Source organism: Oncorhynchus masou, chromosome 6 (genome assembly GCF_036934945.1).
Source record: "Oncorhynchus masou masou isolate Uvic2021 chromosome 6, UVic_Omas_1.1, whole genome shotgun sequence".
NCBI classification, from domain to species: Eukaryota; Metazoa; Chordata; class Actinopteri; order Salmoniformes; family Salmonidae; genus Oncorhynchus; species Oncorhynchus masou.
In genome coordinates, this window is record NC_088217.1 from 25253600 (window position 1) to 25278259 (window position 24660).

The window sequence follows — 24660 nt, forward strand, 5'->3', positions numbered from 1 at the left end:
ACGCTTAGTGTAGTCCAATAACATTCATAGTTGGGTCAGTATGAATAGAAGCAGGTCATTTGTATCCAGAGCATTGGTGAACAAATATTATGGATGTTATTAACATAGAAACTCTTGATAAGGTTTATATGCTGTGATATGTAGTCCTGGCAACACTACACTTAAATCCTAACCTTGTGGCATTACTGTGGGTTAAGGTAACTACCCTCCAATAAATAGTGTTGGGTACAGAGATACATTTTAAATTAAACAGATATGTTTCAATAAAAAAATCATACACACACAAGGAGTCAATGGCTTCTTTTTATATTGAGAGCATAAGCCTCCCTTGTTTTGTTTAACAATTATAAAATCATTAAGACAACCAAGGGCAGATGTCCAATGAATGCAAAAAAACGAAAGCCCAGATTTTATCCAAGGTGTCATTGAGTGTTATTGTTCATTAAAAGACAACATCGGTGATTTTACAATCTTAGCTGAAGATCGAGGTGCATCCTTGTCCATAATTTAACACTCTTTTATTAAAAGGAAATAAGACAAGTCAGACAGTACAGCCACCCATTCCAGAACTGAGGAGGAAGAGAACTACGAGACTAGAACCTTTTTTGTAATTACGGGAGACCTTGGTCCCAGCATGACTCCCTGTCAAAATAAAGGTTAAATAAAAACCTGCCCTAGATATCAGTCACATAATTTAAATTCAAAGAGTGTACTGTGAAAAAAGCATTTGTCCAGGAGAGAATGCAAGGTTGAAGTCAGAGAGGACTGGACAGCAGCTTGGAAAGCTGAGACTTAAAGCTTCATTATTGGACTTGCATTGATTTGGGCAGTCAACGAGAGTAGCACACACAGAACAGTATGTAGCATCTGTACCATGCAAGGGTCTATCTGGGATGAGACTGTACTTGTTAATTCTCCATGTTCAAGAGTAAAGAGTGGGGGGGTTCTTCAGTCACTGCAAATATACTGTATGACTCATTGTCTTAACATAAGTAGTCTTCTGGGACTGTGTGTGTTGATGACAATTAAGTGACAATGACGCCAGCTGTTTTGTCTGTTATAGTGGCACAGTGTCACCACTTCCACATTGCCAAATTATGTATATTGAGGATTACAATTGTGACTAAGCACAAGGTGCAAGGCAACCCCAGCCAACTCAACCAATAGATTGAAGCTACCAAAATAGAATGATACCTGTTGCTCATCTGTATTGCGCCAAACAAGAAAATGCAATGGCAAAATGATATTTGATTATCAACATCAGAATGCAGACTGTGGGTTTGAGTTAAGTTGAGGTGTGCATTTGGAGGCATTGTGCAACGCAAGTGGTTCAGGACTAGACCTGGACTGGATTCCATGTTATGGACTGAAAGAAGGAATGCTGTTTGGCCTGCAGCCTTCCCCACTCACTCGCGCCCCCTGTCTGTTGTGCAGGGGACAGCACATATGGTGGGGGGTAGGTAGAGGATAATGAGGTCAGGGTGGAGGGGTGTGGTCTGGCCCCGTCTGGTCCCTGCCTCTGTGTGCATAGCGAGGGGAGACCTGCCCCCCTGGCCTCCTCTGGAGCATCAAGGACAGTCCTGGCCGTGGTCCTGACTCCTGCGGCGTCTCTTAATTGCCACTTGATGGTTCTCGTTCATCACTCCACTGTCCTCCCCCCTTCTCCTCTTCCCCTTCCCTGCCTGTTGAGCACACAAATACAAAGGAGAGGGACTTTTAAATGTTTAGATGTCTTCCATTGTGCAAAAATAAATAACTTTTTATACATTTTGTTTTGCAATATTAATGAGTATAATATTTATTACAATAGATTATGGAGTAAAAAGGAAGCATAGAGTGGTAAATAGTGGTCCTCTGTAGCTCAGTTTTAAGAGCATGGCTCTTACAACGGCAGGATAGTGGGTTTGATTCAGACAACCACCCATACGCTTGGGCATGAGTCCTTTCGATAAAAGCGTCTGCAAAATGGCATATATTATAAACAGAGAACCAAAGTTCAGTACTACCACTAGATGTCAGCCTCATACCACTAAACGTGAAACTCTAAACCAGCGATTCTCTACTGGTGGGTCACAACCCAAATTAGCGTGTCTGAGTAAAAAACGATAACTTTTAATTGTCAAAAAAATCTTTTCATTTGTCATGAAAAACATGATCAATATGGAATAATTAATAATGCAAGATGTGGGAAATGTGTTCCCTTGTCATATAAAACAACAATGAGATTGTAAAAAAAACCTGGGATGAAACTAAAAACACAGTTGAGAACTACCGCTCTAAACCATGAACGATGGACCACAGTCAGTCAGTCAGCAGCACAGATTATTGAAATAGATAAACATCTCATATCACATGTATCAAATTACTCAAACAGTGAACAAGGTCAGATTGTAAAACTAATTACACATCCATATTGCGTCCCAAATGGTACCCCATTCCCAATATAGTGCACAACTTTTGACCAGGGCCGATTGCGCTCTGTTCAAAAGTAGTGCACTATATAGGAAATAAGTTGCAGTTTGGGATGCAGCCCATCCAGACTGTGAAAGATGTTGTTACAGACCTTGACGTCATGTTCAGCAAACTTCTGGAACATATTGGCATAGATCTTCTTGTCCCTTTCATGGTGTTCCCGGATTTTGCATTGACAGATAGAGACTTGACCGTGTGCCGCCCGGTTGGAGGGGTTGACCTGCAGCACCAGTTTAAAGTCAGACATGGCCAGGCTGAACTCATTACGGAAGAGACGAGCCTCCCCACGCCGGTACAGAGCCTTCTCATTCTTCCCATCCAATTCGATCACCTGCGAGATACACACAGACACAAAACTACATTGGTAACATTTTACATTAAGGTATACCTACAGGGATTTATAAAGGGATTTATAAATCATTTTAAAAAGCAAATTATTAGTTTATAAAGCTGTAAAAAAATAAATAACAGAATGGTTGAAATTGTGTGATTATTTTTTGAACGCTTGCTAAACAGATTAATACATACACTACATGAACAAAAGTATGTGGACACCTCCTCGAACGTCTCATTCAAGAATTATGGACATTAATATGGAGCTGGTCCCCCCTTTGCTGCTTGCTACAACAACTTCCACTATTCTGGGAAGGCTTTCCACTTGCTTCCATTCACCCTCTAGAACATTAGTGAGGTCGGGCACTGATCAGTCGGCGTTCCAATTCAACCCAAAGGTGTTTGATGGGGTTGAGGTCAGGGCTCTGTGCAGGCCAGTCATGTTCTTCCATACCAATCTAGACAAACCATTTATGTATGGACCTCGCTTTGTGCACGAGGGCATTGTCATGCTGAAACATGAATGGGCCTTCCCGTTAAGATTTCACTTCACTGGAACTAAGAGGTCTAGCCCGAACCAGGAAAAACAGCCTCAGACCATTATTCTTCCTCCACTATGCACTATGCATTGGGGTAGGTAGCATTCTCCTGGCATCCGCTAAACCCAGATTCGTCTGTCACTCCAGAGAACACTTTTCCACTGCCCCAGAGTCCAATGGGGGTGAGTTTTACACCACTCCAGCTGACGCTTGACATTATGCATGGTGACCTTAGGCTTGTGTGCGGCTGCTCAGCCATGGAAACCCATTTCATGAAGCTCCCGACGAACAGTTATTTTGCTGAAGTTGCATCCAGAGGCAGTTTGGAACTCGGTAGTGAGTGTTGCACCCGAGTACAGATACTTTTTACACAATATGCGCTACCGCACTCGGCAGTCCTGTTCTGTGAGCTTATGTGGCCTACCACTTCGTAGCTGAGCATTGTTGCTCCTAGACCAACAACTTCGTAGCTGAGCCGTTGTTGCTCACAATAACATCACTTACAATTGACCGGCACAGCTATAGTGTCACGTTCTGACCTTAGTTCCATTTTTATGTCTTTGTGTTAGTTTGGTCAGGGAGTGAGTTGAGGTGGGTAGTCTGTGTTCTTTTTCTATGTTGTATTTCTGTGTTTGGCCTGGTATGGTTCTCAATCAGAGGCAGCTGTCGATCGTTGTCTCTGATTGAGAATAATACTTAGGTAGCCTGTTTTCCCCATTTTGGTTGTGGGTGATTGTTTTCTGTTTAGTGTCTGTTCACCTGGCGGAACTGTTTTGTTTTCTCTTCATTATTATTTTGTGTAGTGTTCTGTTTGTTCAATTAAAATATTACGAACATTTACCACGCTGCATTTTGGTCCTCCTCTCCTTCCACCAACGAGAAGCGTTACAGAATCACCCACCAACCAAGGACCACGAAGTGTGGTATCGAGAAGCAGTGTTCTCTGAACTCATGGACATGGGAGGAGATTTTAGACGGTAAGGGACCCTGGGCACTGGCTGGGGAATAGCGGCGGCGATATGAGTAGGTAGCACGGCAGTGCGACAGGCACGAGAGGCAGCCCCAAACATTTTTTGGGGAGGGGCACACGGGGAGTGTGGCGGAGTCAGGCTGGAGACCTGAGCCCACTTCTTGTGCTTACCGAAGGAAGCGCAGTACTGGTCAGGCACCGTGTTATGCGGTCAAGCGCACGGTGCCGCCAGTATGCGTTCATAGCCCGGTGCCCTATAGGCCAGCAAGTGCCATGTGGGTGTGGGCATCCAGCCAGGGCGTGTTGTGCCGGCTCAGCGTGTCTGGTCTCCGGTACGCCGTCTCGGCCCAGGGTATCCTGCGCCTGCTCTGTGTGCTGTGTCTCCAGGGCGCTGGGAGGGTGCAGTGCATCCTATGCCTGCGCTCCGCCCGAGCCGGGCGAATGTGGGCATTGAGCCTAAGGGAGAGGTCCATCCGGTGCCTCCTCCATGCACCAGGCCTACTGTAGGTATCCCCAGCCTGGAGGGTCCTGTGGCAGCCCCACGCACCAGGCTGTCTCTCCGTCTCATCCCTCCAGGTTTGTCCGTCTGTCCTGAGCTGCCAGAGCCGCCCGTCTGTCCTGAGCTGCCAGAGCCGCCAATCTGTCCTGAGCTGCCAGAGCCGCCCGTCAGTCCTGAGCTGCCGGAGCCGCCCGTCAGTCAGGAGCTGCCGGAGCCGCCCGTCAGTCAGGAGCTGTCGGAGCCGGCCGTCAGTCAGGAGCTGCCGGAGTCGCCCTTCACTACGGCGATGCCGGAGTGCCCTTCACTCCAGTGTTGCCGGAGTCTCCCGCCTGTCCGGCGCTGCCGGAGTCTCCCGTCTATTTGGGGCCCGGAGTTAGGGTCCCCAGTACGAGGTCGGCGGCGAGGGTCATCGCTCCAAAGGCGTCACTTAAGTGGGCCAAGACTATGGTGGAGTGGGGGACACGTCCCGCGCCAGAGCCGCCACCGCGGACAGACGCGCACCCAGACCCTCCCCTATAGGTTCAGGTTTTGCGGCACCTTTGGGGGGGTTACTGTCACGTTCTGACCTTAGTTCCTTTTTTATGCCTTTGTGTTAGTTTGGTCAGGGCGTGAGTTGGGGTGGGTAGTCTATGTTCTTTTTGTTGTATTTCTGTGTTTGGCCTGGTATGGTTCTCAATCAGAGGCAGCTGTCGATCGTTGTCTCTGATTGAGAATCATACTTAGGTAGCCTGTTTTCCCCATTTTGGTTGTAGGTGATTGTTTTCTGTTTAGTGTCTGTTAACATGGCAGAACTGTTTTGTTTTCTCTCCTAGTTATTATTTTGTGTAGTGTTCTGTTTGTTCAATTAAAATATGACGAACATTTACCACGCTGCAATTTGGTCCTCCTCTCCTTCCACCAATGAGAAGCGTTACATCTAGCAAGGAAGAAATTTTACAAACTGACTTGTTGGAAAAGTGGCATCCTATGTTTGTTCCATGTTGAAAGTCACTGAGCTCTTCAGTATGGCCATTCCACTGCTAATGTTTGTCTATGGAGACTGCATGGCTGTGTGCTCGATTTTATATACCTGTCAGCAACGGGTGTGGCTGAAATAGCTGAATCCACTAATTTCAAGTAGTGTCCACATATTTTTGTAAATATAGTGTATATATAGTGCATATAGTATATATAGTATATATATAAATGTACATATATATATATATATATATATAAATGTACATATGTATACAACCCCACTGACCCAGAGCAAAGAGTTAAAGACACACACAACCGTATGCTATTCCATGCACAGGCACGAGCTGCATGCTCTGTTTGGCTTCAGAATATGGTATACGTGTATATGTGTGTGGGGATCCCATGTGTGCAGCCAGGTATGCATTGAGATTGTACCTTGTTGCAGTTCTCCACAACCAGTGCATACTCTCTCAGCCTCAGGTAGCACATTGCCAGGTTGAGCTGGGCGACCAGTAGGAAGTTCTGGATCGTCTGCTGTTGTTCCTTCCCTACACCAAACTCCATCTCGAGCCACGACACAATACGCTGGTATTGGACCACCGCCAGCAGGAAACACCCTGCCTAGAACCAGGGACAACACATGGAGTAGGTTTTGTAGGTCTCTCATGCAAAAAAGCAACATTTAATAACCCCTTTGCCCTTCCAATCTCTAAAGTTCTCTTTTGTATTGGGTTATAAAAAAGTATACAGTACCAGTCAAAAGTTGGGACACACCTACTCATTCAAGAAAAAAAGTGTTTAAACAAATCAAAATATATTTGAGATTTGAGATTCTTCAAAGAAGCCACCCTTTTCCTTGATGACAGCTTTGCACACTCTTGGCATTCTCTCAGCCAGCTTCATGAGGTAGTCACCTGGACTGCATTTCAATCAATAGATGTGTCATGTTAAAAGTTAATTTGTGGAATTTCTTTCCTTCTTAATGCGTTTGAGCCAGTCAGTTGTGTTGTGACAAGGTAGGGGTTGTATACAGAAGATACCCCTATTTGGTAAAATACCAAGTCCATATTATGGTAAGAACAGCTCAAAAAGCAAAGAGAAACGACAGTCCATCATTACCTTATTACTTTAAAACATGAAGATCAGTCAATCCGGGAAAATGTCAAAAAGTTTTAAAGTTTCCTCAAGTGCAGTCGCATAAACCATCAAGCAATATGATGAAACTGGCTCTCATGAGGACCGCCACAGGAAAGGAGGACCCAGAGTTACCTCTGCTGCAGAGGATAACTTCATTAGAGTTAACTGCACCTCAGATTGCAGCCTAAATAAATGCTTCACAGAGTTCAAGAAACAGACACATCTCAACATCAACTGTTCAGAGGAGACTGTGTGAATCAGGCCTTCATGGTTGAATTGTTGCAAGGAAACCACTACTAATGGACACCAATAATAAGTTGAGACTTGCTTAGGCCAAGAAACATGAGCAATAGACATTACACCGGTGGAAATCTGTCCTTTGGTCTGATGAGTCCATATTTGAGATTTTTGGTTCCAACTGCCGTGTCTTTGTGAGACGCAGAGCAGGTGAATGATGATCTCTGCATGTGTGGTTTCCACAGTGAAGCATGGAGGAGGTGGTGAGATGGTGCGGGAGTGCTTTGCTGGTGAGACTGTTAGAATTCAAGACACACTTAATCAGCATGTCTACCACAGCATTCTGCAGCGATACGCCATCCCAACTGGTTTGCGCTTAGTGTCACTATCATTAGTTTTTCAACAGGACAATGACCCAAAACACACCTCCCGGCTGTGTAAGGGTTATTTGACCAAGGAGAGTGATGAAGTGCTGCATCAGATGACCTGGCCTCCACAATCACCCGACCTCACCCGACCCAATTGAGATGGTTTGGGATGAGTTGGACCGCAGAGTGAAAGAAAAGCAATCAACAAGTGCTCAGCATATTTGGGAACTCCATCAAGAATGTTGGAAAAGCATTCTTCATGAAGCTGGTTGAGAGAATGCCAAGAGGCAAAGGGTGGCTACTTTGGAGAATCTAAAGTCTAAAATATATTTTGATTTGTTTAACACTTTTTTGGTCACTACATGGTTATTCCACATGTGTTATTTCATAGTTTTGATGTTTTCAATATTATTCTACAATGTAAAAAAATTGTGAAAATAAAGAAAAACCCTTGAATGAGTAGGTGTGTCAAAACCTTTGACTGGTACTGTGTGTGTATGTGTATGTGTATATATACATATAACATCAAAAGGGTGGGGAAAGGAACCATATTTCGGTAATCCAACTAGCTGAAAATATGTGTTGGTACTTAAAGAATATGATGCCAGATCAGTTGTCATCTGAGACATTAATACTAATGATAGGATGACATAAACTGTATCTTGGAAAGTCTACACATTATAGTTATCAGATTCACATGGAATTGTTGTGCAATTGAAATATGAAACTATTTGTGAAAAGATTAAATGTATTTTAGCTTCTTAATGAGAGAACGGTTTGTTATAGAGTAAACTCTGCCAACTCAGTGGCCCCGCCCATGTGAACAGAGTAAATATTTATTGCATTTTCGTTTTTGAAATGGGCGGTAATTTAGAATGCATAAAATACTATATTTTCGATAGCATAGCTGCCTACGGCCTGATAGAGACATAGCTTCTCCCTCTTCCCGCTATTTCATTCAAATCCCCACCCCTTTCTCTGTGTAACCAGCTGTCATATCTGTTCCGTCCGCTAGGGACGTTTTCCTTTATGACATCATTTGTAATCAATGTATGATACATTCTGTGTATATGTAATTCTGTGTGATTATTTAGGTATTTAGTAAATAAATAATGAAACCAAATTTTGTATTGCTGATTCAACTTGTTAGCCAGGGTTCGTGAAGATAACCAAGAACTTACAACTTTCAGATGAGACTAAACAAGGTGACGATTAAATATTGACTGCTATTGATGTAAAAGATTACTAGGTCTTTAAGAGTTTATTTGGAAGATAACAGCTCTATAAACATTCTTTAGTGGTACCCCGACTTTCTAGTTAATTACTACGTTCAACTGATTAGCTGAATCAGGTATTATGAATTACAGAGAAATTATTTTATAGAATAGCATGTCATGTCACTTAATCCAACATAACCAAAGACACAACAATATATATACACACACACACACACTGACTGTACAAAACATTATGAACACCTGCTCTTTCCATTACATAAACTGACAAGGTGAATCCAGGTGAAAGAAAGCAATGATCCCTTATTGATGTCACTTATTAAATCCACTTCACTCAGTGTAGATGAAGGGGAGGAGGCAGGTTAAAGGATTTGTAAGCCAGTTGAGACATGTATTTTTTATGTATTTTTATTCAACCTTTATTTAACTAGGCAAGTCAGTTAAGAAAAAAAAGTATTTACAATGACAGCCTACCCTAGCGACACTGGGACAATTGTACACCGCCCTATGAGACTCCCAATCACAGCCAGATATGATGCAGCCTGGATTTGAATCAGGGACTGTAGTGATGCTTTGTGTATTAAGATGCAGTGCCTTAGACCGCAGAGCCACTCAGGAGCCATACATGGAGTGTGTATGTGTGCCATTCAGAGGGTGAATGGGCAAGACAAAAGATTGAAGTGCCTTTGAATGGGGTATGGTAGTAGGTGCCAGGCGTGCCGGTTTGTGTCAAGAACTGCAAAACTGCTGGGTTTTTCACGCTCAACAGTTTCCCGTGTGTATCAAGAACGTTCCACCACCCAAAGGACATCCAGCCAACTTGACACAACTGTGGAAAGCATTGGAGTCAACATGGGCCAGCATCCCTGCTTTTAACACCTTGTAGAGTCCATGCCCAGATGCAACTAAACATTAAGAAGGTGTTTTTAATGTTTTTTACACTCAATATATATGGTCTCATTTGCATATTTTGTTACAATATTTCAGAAACTGTTAACTGTATACAGCTTTGTCATTGAAGTTCTGAACCCACCATCGTTAAATGTGTCATTTATTTAGCCATTAAGATGCGGCCATCTATTGTTTTTATGTAACTAAATAATCAAAGTCATAATTACTCAATGAGTCTGTGACCGCGGTTGCAGAATTTCTTTTTTTGGGGGTTCCTTATTATAGTTTGAGCACCTGGGGAGGCAGGTAACCTAGTGGTTAGAGCGTTGGGCCAGTAACCAAAAGGATTGAATCCCTGAGCTGACAAGGTACAAATCTGTCGTTCTGCCCCTAAACAAGGCAGTTAACCCACTGTTCCTAGGCCGTCATTGTAACTAAGAATTTGTTCTTAACTGACTTGCCTAGTTAAATAAAATAAAAACTTCCCCAAAAAATGTTTTGTACACAACCCTTGTGAAAAGTACAACAAATACAATAAGCATTATTACAATCTCTCAGTTTAGGCATTAACTCATCATTTTAATTTTAGAGTTAAGGCATTAACTCAGAAATCTTAAGGTTAGGCATTAACTCCGAATGGTTAAGGTAAGGGTTAAGGTCTGGGATGGCTAAAAACAAAAATCTCAAAAACAACTTTTTATCACTGGATTTTAACTTGCAACCTTTGAAATCAGAGGCAGGTGATTATGCCCATCCATGTCCGAGCAAAACCCGAAGCAAAACCCAAGTGGCCGGTTTCCACGTCATCTCCTGATGTCCTCAGACATGGATGGACATTGAATAATGACTTGTATCACGGGTGACCTGGCTAAAATTAGGGATGCACAATATAATCGGTGAACATATCGGAATCGGTCAATATTAGCTAAAAATGCAAACATCGGTATTGGCCCGATGTCTAGGTTAACGCCGATGTGAAAAACCAATATCAAAGCTGACGTGCATACCTATATAACCTAGATACATTTTGGCGCTAAAATTTGGCACTACACCTGCAACACGGCATTCCTAATCTAGCCCGCAATGTCTGCTGTGTGGATTGAGCAGTCAAGTTGAGCAGTCATTTGAAAGAGTAAGACAATTTCAGCGACACAACTCAAAGGCGAAATCCATTAACACCAAGATAATGGAATTCATTGACACTGTTCCGCTCTGTCGTGGGTGATGTTGGCTTTCGTGAATGGTCGAGCACCGGTACACACTAACGTTACCAAGTGTGCTATTGTTCACATGTTGCCCTACCAGAGTTACACAGTAATAGCATCACTGCTATTAGCTTCAGGACACGCCGTTTGGGTCTTTGCGTGTCAAAAGAAATACATGTCAAATAACAATATTTGACAATAACACTATTTGACATTTTAAATAAGCTTTTAATTTGACACGTCAAATAACACAGTTCTATTATAGAATGTTGTGTGTTCTGAATTTGCACATGCAAGCCAAGCACCACCACTACTATCAGTAGCACTGTCAAAGCTGTACAAAACATTCTGCAAACAAGCAAACAACGGCCACGAACGGCGTGTTTACAATACCGTGTTTGTAATAAAGCATTATTTGTTTGACAGCAAATTCTGAGGTAGATAGCTAGCTTTAGCTTGGTACCTAGCTAGCACCAATACAACCAGCCTGAAAACAATGACCAGTAGAAACTGCAGTCATTTTCACTATTCTTAGCAATGATTTAGGAATCCTTGTGTGTAAGTATTAGCTAGGTAGCCACTTGTTGTTCGCCTATTGAAATTGAACTTCAGTTCATGAAAATAAATAGCTAGCTAGCTACTTAACCCTGTTGTCCAAAGCTAACGTTATAAACAGCCAGCTCGCTTCATCTGGCTAGCAAGGCTCGACCTGACCGAGTTATGTGTTGTGAAGCTAGCCACAATAGTGGAATTTTCAGTTTGCCTAAAAGTACCTCTTTGAAAGTGATGCAGAAGGTTACAATTGGTGGAATCATGCCAATTTTTGACTAGATAATGTTAAATAAGGTTGGAATATGAAGCAATGAAATGGGTTATCATTCTACTCTGTGACACCCACATAACACAACTGTGAAGAGTTTACACAAATATTAGCATGTAACTCTTATCATGGGACTGTGACTGTGTGAAATCACCTTCCCAGTCAGCCTACTGTGTGTATTGACATTCATATTGCACTGTACAGCTTTACCTAAGGATTGGGGATCAATGAAATGGGGTAACAGTCTACTCAATACCCTATATATATTTTTTTCCCAATGTCCTCCAAAACATCCACACAGTATTGTTTTTCCCCGGGAATAGTGCTCAATACACATATTTTGACAATAAATGTGGCTCAATTCACAATTGTTTCAGAGTCCTAAAATAAAGGCTATGATGCTAATGTTCTCCGAGTGTCACTGAGTAGCCTGATACCCCATGTCATTGATTCACAATCCATAGGTGGGGCAGCCTAGTGGTTAGAGCGTTGGACTAGCAACCGGAAGGTTGCAAGTTCAAATCCCCGAGCTGACAAGGTACAAATCTCATGTTCTGCCCCTGAACAGGCAGTTAACCCGATGTCATTGAAAATAAGAATTTGTTCTTAACTGACTTGCCTAGTTTTAATAAAGTAAGGCTATACAGTGAAATAATATTCCCCCAATGCAATTCTAAAGTGTAATACATCCAAATTATTGTCTTTTGTTGATTTTATATAACAACATTCCAACCTCGTTTAGCATGATCTATTCAATTATGGCATAATTCTACTATTTGTATGCATTTGCATCACTGTCAGTTACATTCTTTTATTTCGAAGGCTAACCGCAAAGACCCCTATTGTGGCAAATCCTTATTGTGGCTAGCTTCACATAGATGGGTACAACCACCAATTATTAAATAAGAACTGTCTTATAAATGAGGGTTATTTTAGAGTATGACAACTAGCTATATAGTTAGTTAGCTAACTATAGCTAGTGAAACAGATTATGTAGTTTTGCTATGTTTTTTGGGAAGAACATTGTTTGCATCCATGAGCTAGCTACCTTTTTTTATGACCAGCACTGTAGATGCGTGTCACGCCCTGACCTTAGATATCTCTGTCTTCTATATATTTTGGTTAGGTCAGGGTGTGACTAGGTGGGTACTCTAGTGATGTATGTCTAGGGTTTTGTAATACTAGGGTTTTGTATGTCTAGGGTTGTTGTAGGTCTAGGGGGTTTTGTATTTTTATGTTGGCCTGATTGGGGATCATATTTAGGCAGCCCTGTTTCCCACTTTCTGGTGTGGGATCTTGTCTACATTGAGTTGCCTGAGTGCACATCTGTAGCGTCACGGTTATTTTGGTTGTTTTTGTTGGGTGAGTTTCAGTTGATTAAAATTATGTGGAACTCTACTCACGCTGCGCCTTGGTCTCCTCTTTACGACAATCATGACAATGCGTGAGACAACTTTACCGGCATCATAGCATACCTATCGATGAATCGTTGTGACAAATAAAATAAGAGTGATAGTGTAATCAATGTGTATTAACTACGCAAAAAAACTAATGAACGCGTTAAATTATTTTGTGACGTGCAGTCATATTTAGGTCCTGATTGGTCAACAAGTTTATTTGACAGGTCAAATAACATGCAAAGACCCAAACGGGTTTCATAGAAATCCTGGTTGAGAATGGCATGACTGAACAAATGAATAACGAAACAGCAAAGCAACTAAGTGAAAGAAATAGGTTTTGACTATGTTTTACTGGTAAAGGGGACATACGTAAATGCCAAGAAAATAACGTTTTGGTCAGTGTGGTGTGTGTGTGTAACCTTTATTTAACTAGGCAAGTCAGTTAAGAAAAAAATTCTTATTCACAATGACAGCCTACCCCGGCCAAACCCGGATGACACTGGGCCAATTGTGCACCGCCCTATGGGACTCCCAATCACGGTCAGATGTGATAATGCCTGGATTCGAACCAGGGACTGTAGTGACGCCTCTTGCACTGAGATGCAGTGCCTTAGACCGCTGCGTCCATGTGTGTGTGTTTTCACTATTTAACTGTACTAGAATGTTTAACCTCTTGAAACTCTGGGGGCGCTATTTCATTTTGGATGAAAAACGTTCCCGTTTTAAACAAGATATTTTGTCACAAAAAGATGCTGGACTATGCATATAATTGATAGCTTTGGAAAGAAATCACTCTGAATTTTCCAGAACTGCAAAGATATTGTCTGTGAGTGCCCCAGAACAGGAGCTACAGGCAAAACCAAGATGAAACGGCAACCAGGAAATGAGCAGGATTTTTGAGGCTGTTTTCCATTGTCTCCTTATATGGCTGTGAATGCGACAGGAATGAGCCTGCCCTATCTATCGTTTCCCCAAGGTGTCTGCAGCATTGTGACGTATTTGTAGGCATATCATTGGAAGATTGACCATAAGAGACTACATTTGCCAGGTGTCCGCCCGGTGTCCTCCGTCGAAATTGGTGCGTCATTTTCAGCTGCTGGTATTTTTCCATGGGATTCTGAGACGAAAGCAGGCTTCCACGAACGGCATATCAATGAAGAGATATGTGAAAAAACACCTTGAGGATTGATTCTAAACGTTTGCCATGTTTCGGTCGATATTATGGAGTTAATTTGACATTTTGGTGACTGAATTTTCGGTTTGTTTCGGTAGCCAAATGTGAAGTACAAAACGGAGCGATTTCTCCTACACAAAGATTCTTTCAGGAAAAACTGAACATATCCGAAGTTCTTCAAAGATAAATGATTTTATTTATTTGGTTATCTGGTTTTTGTGAAAATGTTGCGTGCTAAATGCTACGCAAAATGCTAAGCTAGCTTGCAATACTCTTACACAAATGCTTGATTTGCTATGGTTCAAAAGCATATTTTGAAAATCTGAGATGACAGTGTTGTTAAGAAAAGGCTAAGCTTGAGAGCAGGCATATTATTTTCATTTCATTTGCGATTTTCAGAAATCGTTAACGTTGCGTTATGCTAATGAGCCTGAGGCTGTATTCACGATCCCGGATACGGGATGGGTAGTATCAATAAGTTAAAAGGCTGCTAAAATTTTAAATACCGGTTATCAGTATCGGTTTCTTTTGGCAAGGAAACTATCAGATATCGGTATCGGCCAAAAATGTAATATCGGTGCATCACTAGCTAAAATATTCATACACAGATGCATCCAATGGTCATTACATTTTGTCTATTGTCTGAAAGACAGAGATGGTGCACTATACCTTGAAATATTGGGTCCCTTTCTGTTTGGCTCTAGCAGACAAATCCAGTTTCTCCTTTAGATCCAATTCCCAGGATTCTTTGGCCTTGAAAAGAAAACATACTGTTATCAGTTTCAGAGACGGCCTTGAAAAAACATACTGTTATCAGTTTCAGAGATGGTGACTTTCAATGAGATTATGCCTGTTTCTTCCCATTATTTTCTCCAGGGTCACTCTGCCATCATGCAATATCTAACTGAGACCCTCATTGTCTAAACTCCACCAGCTCAAATAAAAGCAATCTGTTGGTATCTTCCAGGGACACTAATAGGATACATGAACACATTATTTTTACCTTATCTATTCCAGCAAGTAGAACTCACCTTCTCAAAGTCATTTAGAGTCACTTCATACATCAGGTCTGAGTTTGGTCCAATCTTATGCTGTGCTTTACCATCTTTCCCAAAGCCATACCTACAAAAAACAAGAGCGAGAGTATTGTATGGCTGATTATTTCTGACGCACACCTTCATTATTTCGTGATTTTTCTATAGAGATGCTTGTTGAAGGTTACAAATCATTGCTGATGATGACTGAGTAAGCATACAGGTCCACTTCAGCAACAGGAAGTAGAGTAGAGTAAAGGCCCTTACTTGGGTTTTAGGTAGAGCATGCAGCATTCTCCTTTCTGCATCTTCTCCATGGCTCTGTCTACACCCAGAGGAACACCCATGTCCTCTGACTCGCCCACAACGAAGTGCACGTTCCTGGAGTCAAACAGACGCTCTCCACAGCGACCCTCCAGGTGCACTGTGGAATACAGGACTGCAATTAAAAATATACCGATTTTTTTTAAATGGAAAATATTATTATTATACTTCAGATAACAAACATAATGTAGGTTTGAATGTTCACTGTTTTTTTGTGTTGTTTGAGACTACAAAAATCAAAATGTTGATCACAGTCAATGTTAGACAAAGCCTTTGTACCAAAATCAATACAAATATTGATCACCAAGTTCACAGTTAATGAGATCACAATGAATGTGATGGAGAGAAGGCATGTCTGCCTCACCGTGGACAGTTGATCCATCATTGGGACTATTATAACCTTCCCCTTTGACCCTTATCCTCCTCGTGATGCCGCCATCGTCCGTCAGCACCTCCCCTTTGAAGCTCAGCAGCTCCACCTAAAGGAAGTGAAGAGACACGTAAGAACAGAAAAAACATCAAATCACATCCAGTTGTTGGCAGTTGACCACAACAGTAACCATATGATTCCATAATGATGAGAATTATGACAGAGACAGTGTTATTTATGTGTTTTGTTCACAATGCAGAGAGAGAATCTAGAACAATCCACAGTCAGAATACTGTATAGGGGAAACCTGCTACTGTATGTGCAGATGAAGGCCCGTATACCACCATCACATTGGAAACCACTCTGCTTAACCTACCTCAAACTGTAGCATGGCATTGGGAGGTATTTTGGGGGGGCATCCAGCAGAACCATAAGCATATTCTGGTTTGCAGAGGAGCATGCACACCTCTCCTCTCTGCATAGAGGACACACCAATATCCAAGCCCTTAATCACCTGACCTGTGGAGTGATATATGAGAAGAGACATGATGAACAGATGTAGGCTACATATGCAGTGACATATAGGTGATACATACGGCAGGTGAATAAGATGTGTTGCCACAACCCACCATCCACACTCCCTCCCCCAAATGCACACAGATGTCAAACACATGCACACTTTGAGATGTAAGTATGATGGTAGGGTAACAATTTATATTAAAGTCCCTTAATAAACCATTTATAAGTTTATATAGAGTTTACTTATCAAGTATTAATCATTATTCCTATATTTGTTCATGTCAATAAGAAATCTCTAAATAGTAATTTACACATACATAAACATTTTTAAATAATGTGTTAATGATTTATAAGAAAATTAGTACGGTGTTTCATCATTGTATGTTCACAATTTGTAAATTATTAATCATGTATTACTGATGTACTTATAAATCAGGTCTAAAGGAGTTATTGTCAACTCAAAAGTTTATTTATAAGGCATTTGTTAATGGTTTATACGGTATATTATTATACTAATGATGCAAAGCATCAGCTACTCTTCCTGGGGTCCACATAAAACATGAAATATGACATAATACAGAACATCAATAGACAACAGCTCAAGGACAGAACTACATAAACTTTTTTTAAACAAAAGGCACACATAGCCTACATATCAATACATACACACAAACTATCTAGGTCAAAAATGAATTGTTTGACTCAAAATTTACAGTGCATTCAGAAAGTATTCAGACACCTTGACTTTTTCCACATTTTGTTACGTTACAGCCTCATTCTAAAATGGATTAAATAGATTTTTTCCCCATAATGACAAAGCGAAAACAGATTTTTAGAAATGCTTGCATTATTAGAAATATAAACAGAAATACCTTATTTACATAAGTATTCAGACCCTTTGCTATGAGACTCGAAATTGGAGTCCACCTGTGGGAAATTCAATAGTTTGGACATGATTTGGTAAGGCACACAGCTGTTTATATAAGGTCCCACAGTTGATAGTGCATGTCAGAGCAATAACCAAGCCATGAAGTCGAAGGAATTGTCCGTAGAGCGCAGAGACACGATTGTGTCGAGGCACAGATCTGGTGAAGGGTACCAAAACATTTCTGCAAGCATTAAAGGTCCCCAAGAACACAGTGGCCTCCATCATTCTTAAATAGAAGAAGTTTGGAACCACCAAGACTATGCTGCCATCCTGTTAGAAGGTAACATAGTATTTTATTATAGTGGTTAAGATGAACTTTCATTGCGTTCCATTGTGCTTATCGCCCCCTAGGGAGCTTTCTGGCACTTAGAAAGACTGCACGGAATCAGGAAGTATTGTGCAGTTCTTTCTGTGCAGCTATTCCTTGTCACGCTTCAGCCACTGAAAATATTTGTTTGTAAGTTCAATTCAAGCATATTGCTAGTGATGATAATATTGTTTATTGATAAAATTGCTTACTTATCAATGTTGGTTGGTTGCATTTACTCACACAAATTCCAATGCCTTTCATGTATTCCAGTCAGCTGTATTAGTTTGTAAAACATACAATACTGTACTTTTGTTACTGTTTCTAGTGTAATATGCTTTGTTATTGTACAGAGGAGTTTTCACATTATTAGAGTAATGAAAAGAGTTGGCTAGTTACTACTCATATGGTAATTAGCTATCTAGTTTGGCATCATGCCAGATACATGGTTTCTTGGCAGGTGCTTTGTATTTATGCAACTTCAACTTGGAATGTATAATGTACAGCTACAGTATGTCAATGTGAATTGAATACTAAAGTAGATTATTTTCTGTATTTTGCAGTTTCACAACAAACGTTTTCAATATATCCGTTCAAGAAAAGTCAAGCCTTGGGAGTTTTATTGAAGACTTAGTTGTTAGCTATCTGTCTAATTCTGCATGGGAACGCAATTCCAGGGCAGAATAAAGACTCTTCCTAAAGATGGACGCCCTGCCAAACTGAGCAATCGTGGGAGAAGGGCCTTGGTCAGAGAGGTGACACAGAACCAGATGGTCACTCTGACAGAACTCCAGAGTTCCTCTGTGGAGATGGGAGAACGTTCCAGAAGGACAACCATGCCTGCAGCACTCCACCAATCAGGCCTTATGGCAGAGTGGCCAGGCGGAAGCCACTGCTCAGTAAAATGCACATGACAGTCCGCTTGGAGTTAGACAAAAGGTACCTAATGACTCTCAGACCATGAGAAATAAGATTCTCTGGTCTGATCATATCAAGATTGAACTCTTTGGCCTGAATGCCAAGCGTCACGTCTGTAGGAAACCTGGCACCATCCCTATGGTGAAGCATGGAGGTTGCAGCATCATGCTGTGGCGGCAGGTAGCCTAGTGGTTAGAGCATTGGACTTGTAACCGAAAGGTTGCAAGATCGAATCCCCAAGCTGACAAGGTAAAAATCTGTCGTTCTGCCCCTGAACAAGGCAGTTAACCCACTGTTCCTAGGCTGTCATTGCAAATACGAATTTGTTCTTAACTAGCTTGCCTAGTTAAATAAGGGTTAAAAAATAAATACAAATGCTGTGGGGATAGTGAGGATTGAGGGAATGAGGAATGAAGCAAAGTACAGTGAGATCCTTGACTGAAACCTGCTCCAGAGCAGAGGAGAAGGTTTGCTTTCCAACAGGACAATGACCCTAAGCAAACAGCCAAGACAACGCAGGAGTGGCTTCCAGACAAGTCTCTGAATGTCCTTTAGTGGCACAGCCAGACTTGAACCCGATCGAACAATCCTGGATATTTCTTTTGTGTGCAGATTGAGATTTTTTTTTAATATATACAAAACTTTCAGAATGTACTGTATGTAACTAGCAACATTGCTAAAGCTTAGATCTGTATAAGTAAACTTAAATATTTTTTGTGGTCTCTGACACCTAAAGTCAGTATCTACTTGCTATTTAGCAATAAAATGTAAGTTTGTCATTTTTGTTTAATACCTCTTCCATGGAGGTTTTCATATTGATAGAACAAGACAAAAACAGCAATGCCTTTCCTAAGAGCCTGAAACATGCTCTAAGACACCTGTATTTATTTGTTTTTACCATAAAGAGCTTACATTAATGCCATTCTTCTGAAAAAGTGGTCAAAAAAAGATCCAAGTCCTTGATTTTTCAATTACTTTGAACTATAAGATTCTATCAGCAAAATGTATAGTTTTGAGATGATGACTATTTTTAAGTCCCAGATCTCTGAAATGTTTTGTGATGTCTCACCTGGATAGCTAGATGAGACAACCACATATCAGAGTATTCCAACTAAACAATGGATGTATTACGTTTTGCAAAAACACTTTTTAATTCACATCTAAAATCTATGAATAAAACATCTGAGAACAGTGATATCTTACACAATCTAATCAAATTGTATTTGTCGCATGCGTCGAATACAAGTGTAGATTTGCTTAAGCCTTTCCCAACAATGCAGCTAAAAAGTAAGAAAAGTAATAAATAAAAAATAAAAAAGGAAATAGTAACACAATAAAATAGCACAAAATAATACAATTTTAATATATATAATATAATTTAAAATAGAACATTGCGGCCTCACGCGCCTGTGGGGAAAACAACCCAAGGTACCTTGGTTATTAATTATAATTATAAATGAAATTATCCCATTGGCTCACAGCAAAAACCTGACCTTTTTCAAACCAATTTTCTTCTTGTCTGCTTGCTTAAGTCAATTACAAAACTACATGTAGATGTCTTACCTGTGATGAAATGTTTTCCACACGCATTGCTACGTGTAGCCTACTTGGACAACGGGTCCCCACAATTTCCCACTCTTCCACACCAAATAGCATGAAGCCACAGTGCTCTTCTCGCAGGTTCGATTTCCCTACGTGGGAGCATTGCGAACCGCAAGTTGGCATTTTTGACCTGGCTACATGTACATTGAACAACACAGCAGCCTTTCAGCATGTTTTTTTATTTCTGTATAACAAAAATCTATGACGAAGGTGGCTCTTTCACAGAGGGGGTCTACGAGAAAGAATGCTGGTTTTCCCCAATTTGTGGGCATAGTCGAGGGGAATTCCTTATTATTACATGAATACCAAATGTGACTATAGATCAAATGCTCTTCAAATGCACTCATTAACAATTAATAAATATCCCATTCATGACATATACATTTATAAATACGTACAGTGCCTTCAGAAAGTATTCACAAACCCTTGAATTTTTCCATGTTTTGTTGTGTTACAGCCTGAATTTAAAATATAATAAATGTAGTTTCTTTTTGTCACAGTTAGAAAATTAAAAGCTGAAATGTCTCGAGTCAATAAGTATTCAACCCCCTTTGTTATGGCAAGCCTAAATAAGTTCAGGAGTAGAAATTCACTTAACAAAACACATAATAAGATGCATGGACTAGTGTTAAAACATGATTTTTCAATGACTTTCTTATCTCTGTACCCCACACATACAGTTATCTGTAAGGTCCCTCAGTCGAACAGTACATTTTAAACACAGATTCAACCACAAAGACCAGGGAGGTTTTCCAGTGCCTCGCAAAGAAGGGCACCTATTGGTAGATGGGTAAAAGAAAAAAGTAGACATTGAATATCCCTTTGAGCATGGTGAAGTTATTAATTACACTTTGGATGGTATATCAATACACCCAGTCACTACAAAGATACCGCCGTTTTTCCTAACTCATTTGCCAGAGAGGAAGGAAACCGCAAACCGCTCATGGATTTTACCATGAGGGCAATGATGACTTTAAAACAGTTACAGAATGTAATGGCTGTGTTAGAACACTGAGGATGGGTCAACAACATTATAGTTACTCCACAATACTCACCTAAATGACCGAATGAATAGAAGGAAGCCTGTACGAATGCAAATGTTTTCAAAACATGTATCCTGATTGCAAGAAGGCACAAAAGTAATATTGAAAAATTACTGCGTACCACTCTCCATACTTTTAAGCATCTATGGCACGACCTGCAAATGGTTGTCGAGCAATGTTCAACAAATTTATTACATTTTTTTGCAAATTTTGCAAAATCCAGGTGTGGATTTTGAGCTCTTAGAGACGTATCCAGAAAGACTTGCAATCGCTACCACAGGCACAAGTTTTGTCTCGGGTGTGATATGTAAATTTGTTTTTTTCTGTATTTCATTTTCAATAAATTAGCAAAATGTAAAATGTAAAAAAAAAAAAAAAAATTTTTGCTTTATCATTCTGGTATGTTGTGTGTAGATGACCTTTGAATTCAGGCTGTAACACAACACAATGTGGAATAAGTCTAGGGGAAGGAATACTTTCTGAAAACACTGTATACAAATGGGGAGACAAACCATCAAATCAAATTTTATTGGTCACATACACATGGTTAGCAGATGTTACTGTGAGTGTAGCGAAATGTTTGTGCTTCAATCTAGTTCCAACAGTGCAATAATACCTAACAAGTAATCTAACAATTCCACAGCTACCTAATACACACAAATCTAAGCAAAGGGATGGAATAAGAATATATACAAGAATATATACATATAAATATATGGATGAGCGAAGACCGAGCGGCATAGGCATGATGGTATGAATAGATGGTATAAAAATACAGTGTATATACATATAGGATGAGTAATGCAAGATATGTTAACATTATTAAAGTGACTGGTGATCTATTTATTAGAGTGGCCAATGATTTAAAGGTTGTATGTAGGTAGCAGCCTCTCTGTGTTACACTTTACAAACTGTTTATAAATGGTTTATTAAGGGACCTTAATATAACGTGTTACCTGATGTAAAAGCTATGTACATCTGTAGATCCTGATAACGGTCATCTTCAGCTAAAAGTTACTGAGATGTACAGAAACGAGTACTGGAAGGAAGAGGCAGACTCAGACTCGAACATACCTTTTCCCAGATTGAAGATGAAGGGTTTCTTGCGGTCCATACTGGAGTCAAACTTATTCCCATTGAGAAGTTTGCCAGTGTAGTGCACTGCTACCTTGTCCCCGATCATGGGTCTGTCCCCATCCTCTCCCTGTTTTTTCACCACCTGTACAAAGAACAGATGTCAGCCCTAAGATCAGCTCAGCTCAGCATGCTAGCTAGTACTTGTTTTCTATAGCTAGACAGTAGCTAGGTTTCCATCCAATTGGAGAAAGATTTTCATGCAAATATTCTAGAATCCGTATAAAGAAAATATGTGTTTCCACCAATTGGACTTGTTGCGAATAAAAATCACTGTGCGATGACGTAGTGCCCTCAAAATTACATTTTGCATAAGTTTTCATGTACTTAGATACAAATCTAAAGTTCAATGTGTTTCCATATAATTTTCAACTCTAACGATAGTTTTGTCACAAAAACAGTTGCATTAACTAGCAAATGTGCCTAACGTTGCTCTGGTCTTGGCACATGCTCTCTAGCCAACAGTTCGCAGATACAGTGCGGGTAGGCTAGTATACATGATGAGATTATTATGGTTAAGAGAAAGAATATTTTTATTTGTCAAATGGCAGTCAAGCATCGATCATCATGTCATCAGAATAAGACCCTTGATATTTATTGGAATGGAGGATCAAGATCACTGTGTACTTTCACCACACTGAAGTTCATCATAACTTATTTTACCTATAGCCTAATAAACTGCAAGGTTTCCCGAGTTGTAGTGGGAGGACCACACACCATAGCATCGTGGGACTCCAAATTTACTTTGATATGATTGTCATTATATCAATATTTGTGCATAAAAGCGTTTCCACCACCATTTCTCGCATTACTGATTTTACAGACACAAAAAGATCACACATGTCAAATTAACAAATTATCTGTCAGCATTCATAAAATTGTACCGAAACGTCCTGTATCCATCACATCTGTAGTGATTTTTTTTAATACGATATGACTTTATTCATGTGAAATATTTATCTTTCATGTACCCCTACTAGTATTTTTAATCCTAACGGTATTTCTTGCCGTGCTCTGTTCTTCTTGCCACGTTTAGAGGAGGAAGTGCTCAAAACAAAGGAACACTTGAGTGGTGGCAGAATTATGAAAGAAGAGTATCTCTGAAGTCTCTCTGAATAACATGCCAAAGGGAACACATTGTGTGTGTGCTTCAGGCCTGGTTTAAAAGAGGATGACAACAGTAGAACACATCCTACCTTTCATAACCAACAACGCATGTTTATGGAATGACAAGCATCGCAGAGTATGAAAAGTAGAGCTGAATCCTAATAATAATTTGAGCTGCGCTCCTTTATGTCAAGTCCGAGTTTGTCCTTTACAGAGGATGGTGGGATGAGGTTAAAGCCTACCTTGCGAATTCCCTCGTCTTTGTTAGGAGTGACGTCAATTCCCTTAACGGCAAAGACCCCAGCAGGAGACTGGTCATCCATGGACTGATCCTTATCTGTGGTCATATCAGCACCTGAGAATGCCACTCTAACCCTGCACAAAAGAGTCACACACAAACATTGTTAGAACTGGGATACGCACCAATGTAATAACACATTCACAAAACCCCACCAACACACAAAGTCACCAGTAGAAAGGCCTCTCAGAACCACCTGACTCTCACTTTAAATGTAATCAATGATATTCATATGACCTTTAGGTAGGTACATTGTTAACTATATTATACAGTATCTCTGACATCATGTGAGTCAGGGAATGGCGCCTCTATCATCTCAACTCTGTTTCTTCTTCATTCTGATAAAATGCATGAGCTGACGCATACCCAAAAATGTATGTTGAGGTGCTGACTAATGAAGAATAAACTCTGCGCCATCCCTCTTTGTGAGGCATGCAGCACAGTACGTTCTTGGTAGACCGTTGTCATTGAAGAGCCAAACATGTTTTCTGATGAGGAGCTAGAGAAAGTGCCTCAATGGCTGCCTTATCTCCCAGCCCACAGTACATCGTGTTAACTCACAGTACATCGTGTTAACTCACAGTACATCGTGTTAACTCATGATACATTGTGTTAACTTTCTGCAGTCATACCATCACACTAATGTGAAGACACCAGAAAACGTACACATGTAGCATCTTAATTTGTGTCAGTTTACTACATCAGGAAAATAATCCGGAAGCAACAGGAAATGCAAAATGATTATGTGGATTATAATTCATTGTAGGGGATGATACCTTTTTTCATAAGGGAAAATCAAGTCTGAAATTTCAAAGTGGAAATTACAAACTCCAGAAACC

At 40.5% G+C, this 24660-nt stretch overlaps 1 protein-coding gene across 2 annotated transcripts in view; it reads right to left on the reverse strand.

Annotated features, from left to right (window-relative positions):
* Positions 1-290: 290 nt before the first annotated feature.
* The window catches only part of fkbp5 (FKBP prolyl isomerase 5), a 35081-nt gene continuing 10711 nt past the window's right edge, over positions 291-24660 (reverse strand). The window contains exons 2-11 of one of the 2 annotated variants that reach the window (XM_064968065.1): positions 23766-23898; positions 22357-22501; positions 16342-16484; positions 15960-16074; positions 15539-15695; positions 15269-15359; positions 14907-14990; positions 6206-6391; positions 2564-2803; positions 291-1682 (exon numbers count right to left, since the gene is read on the reverse strand). In XM_064968065.1, coding sequence (XP_064824137.1) covers positions 1569-1682; positions 2564-2803; positions 6206-6391; positions 14907-14990; positions 15269-15359; positions 15539-15695; positions 15960-16074; positions 16342-16484; positions 22357-22501; positions 23766-23870 — 1380 coding nt within the window. In that variant the 5' untranslated portion in view covers positions 23871-23898 and the 3' untranslated portion in view covers positions 291-1568. The remainder of the gene's footprint in view (positions 1683-2563; positions 2804-6205; positions 6392-14906; positions 14991-15268; positions 15360-15538; positions 15696-15959; positions 16075-16341; positions 16485-22356; positions 22502-23765; positions 23899-24660) is intronic. The other variant, XM_064968066.1, reaches the window with a different exon arrangement.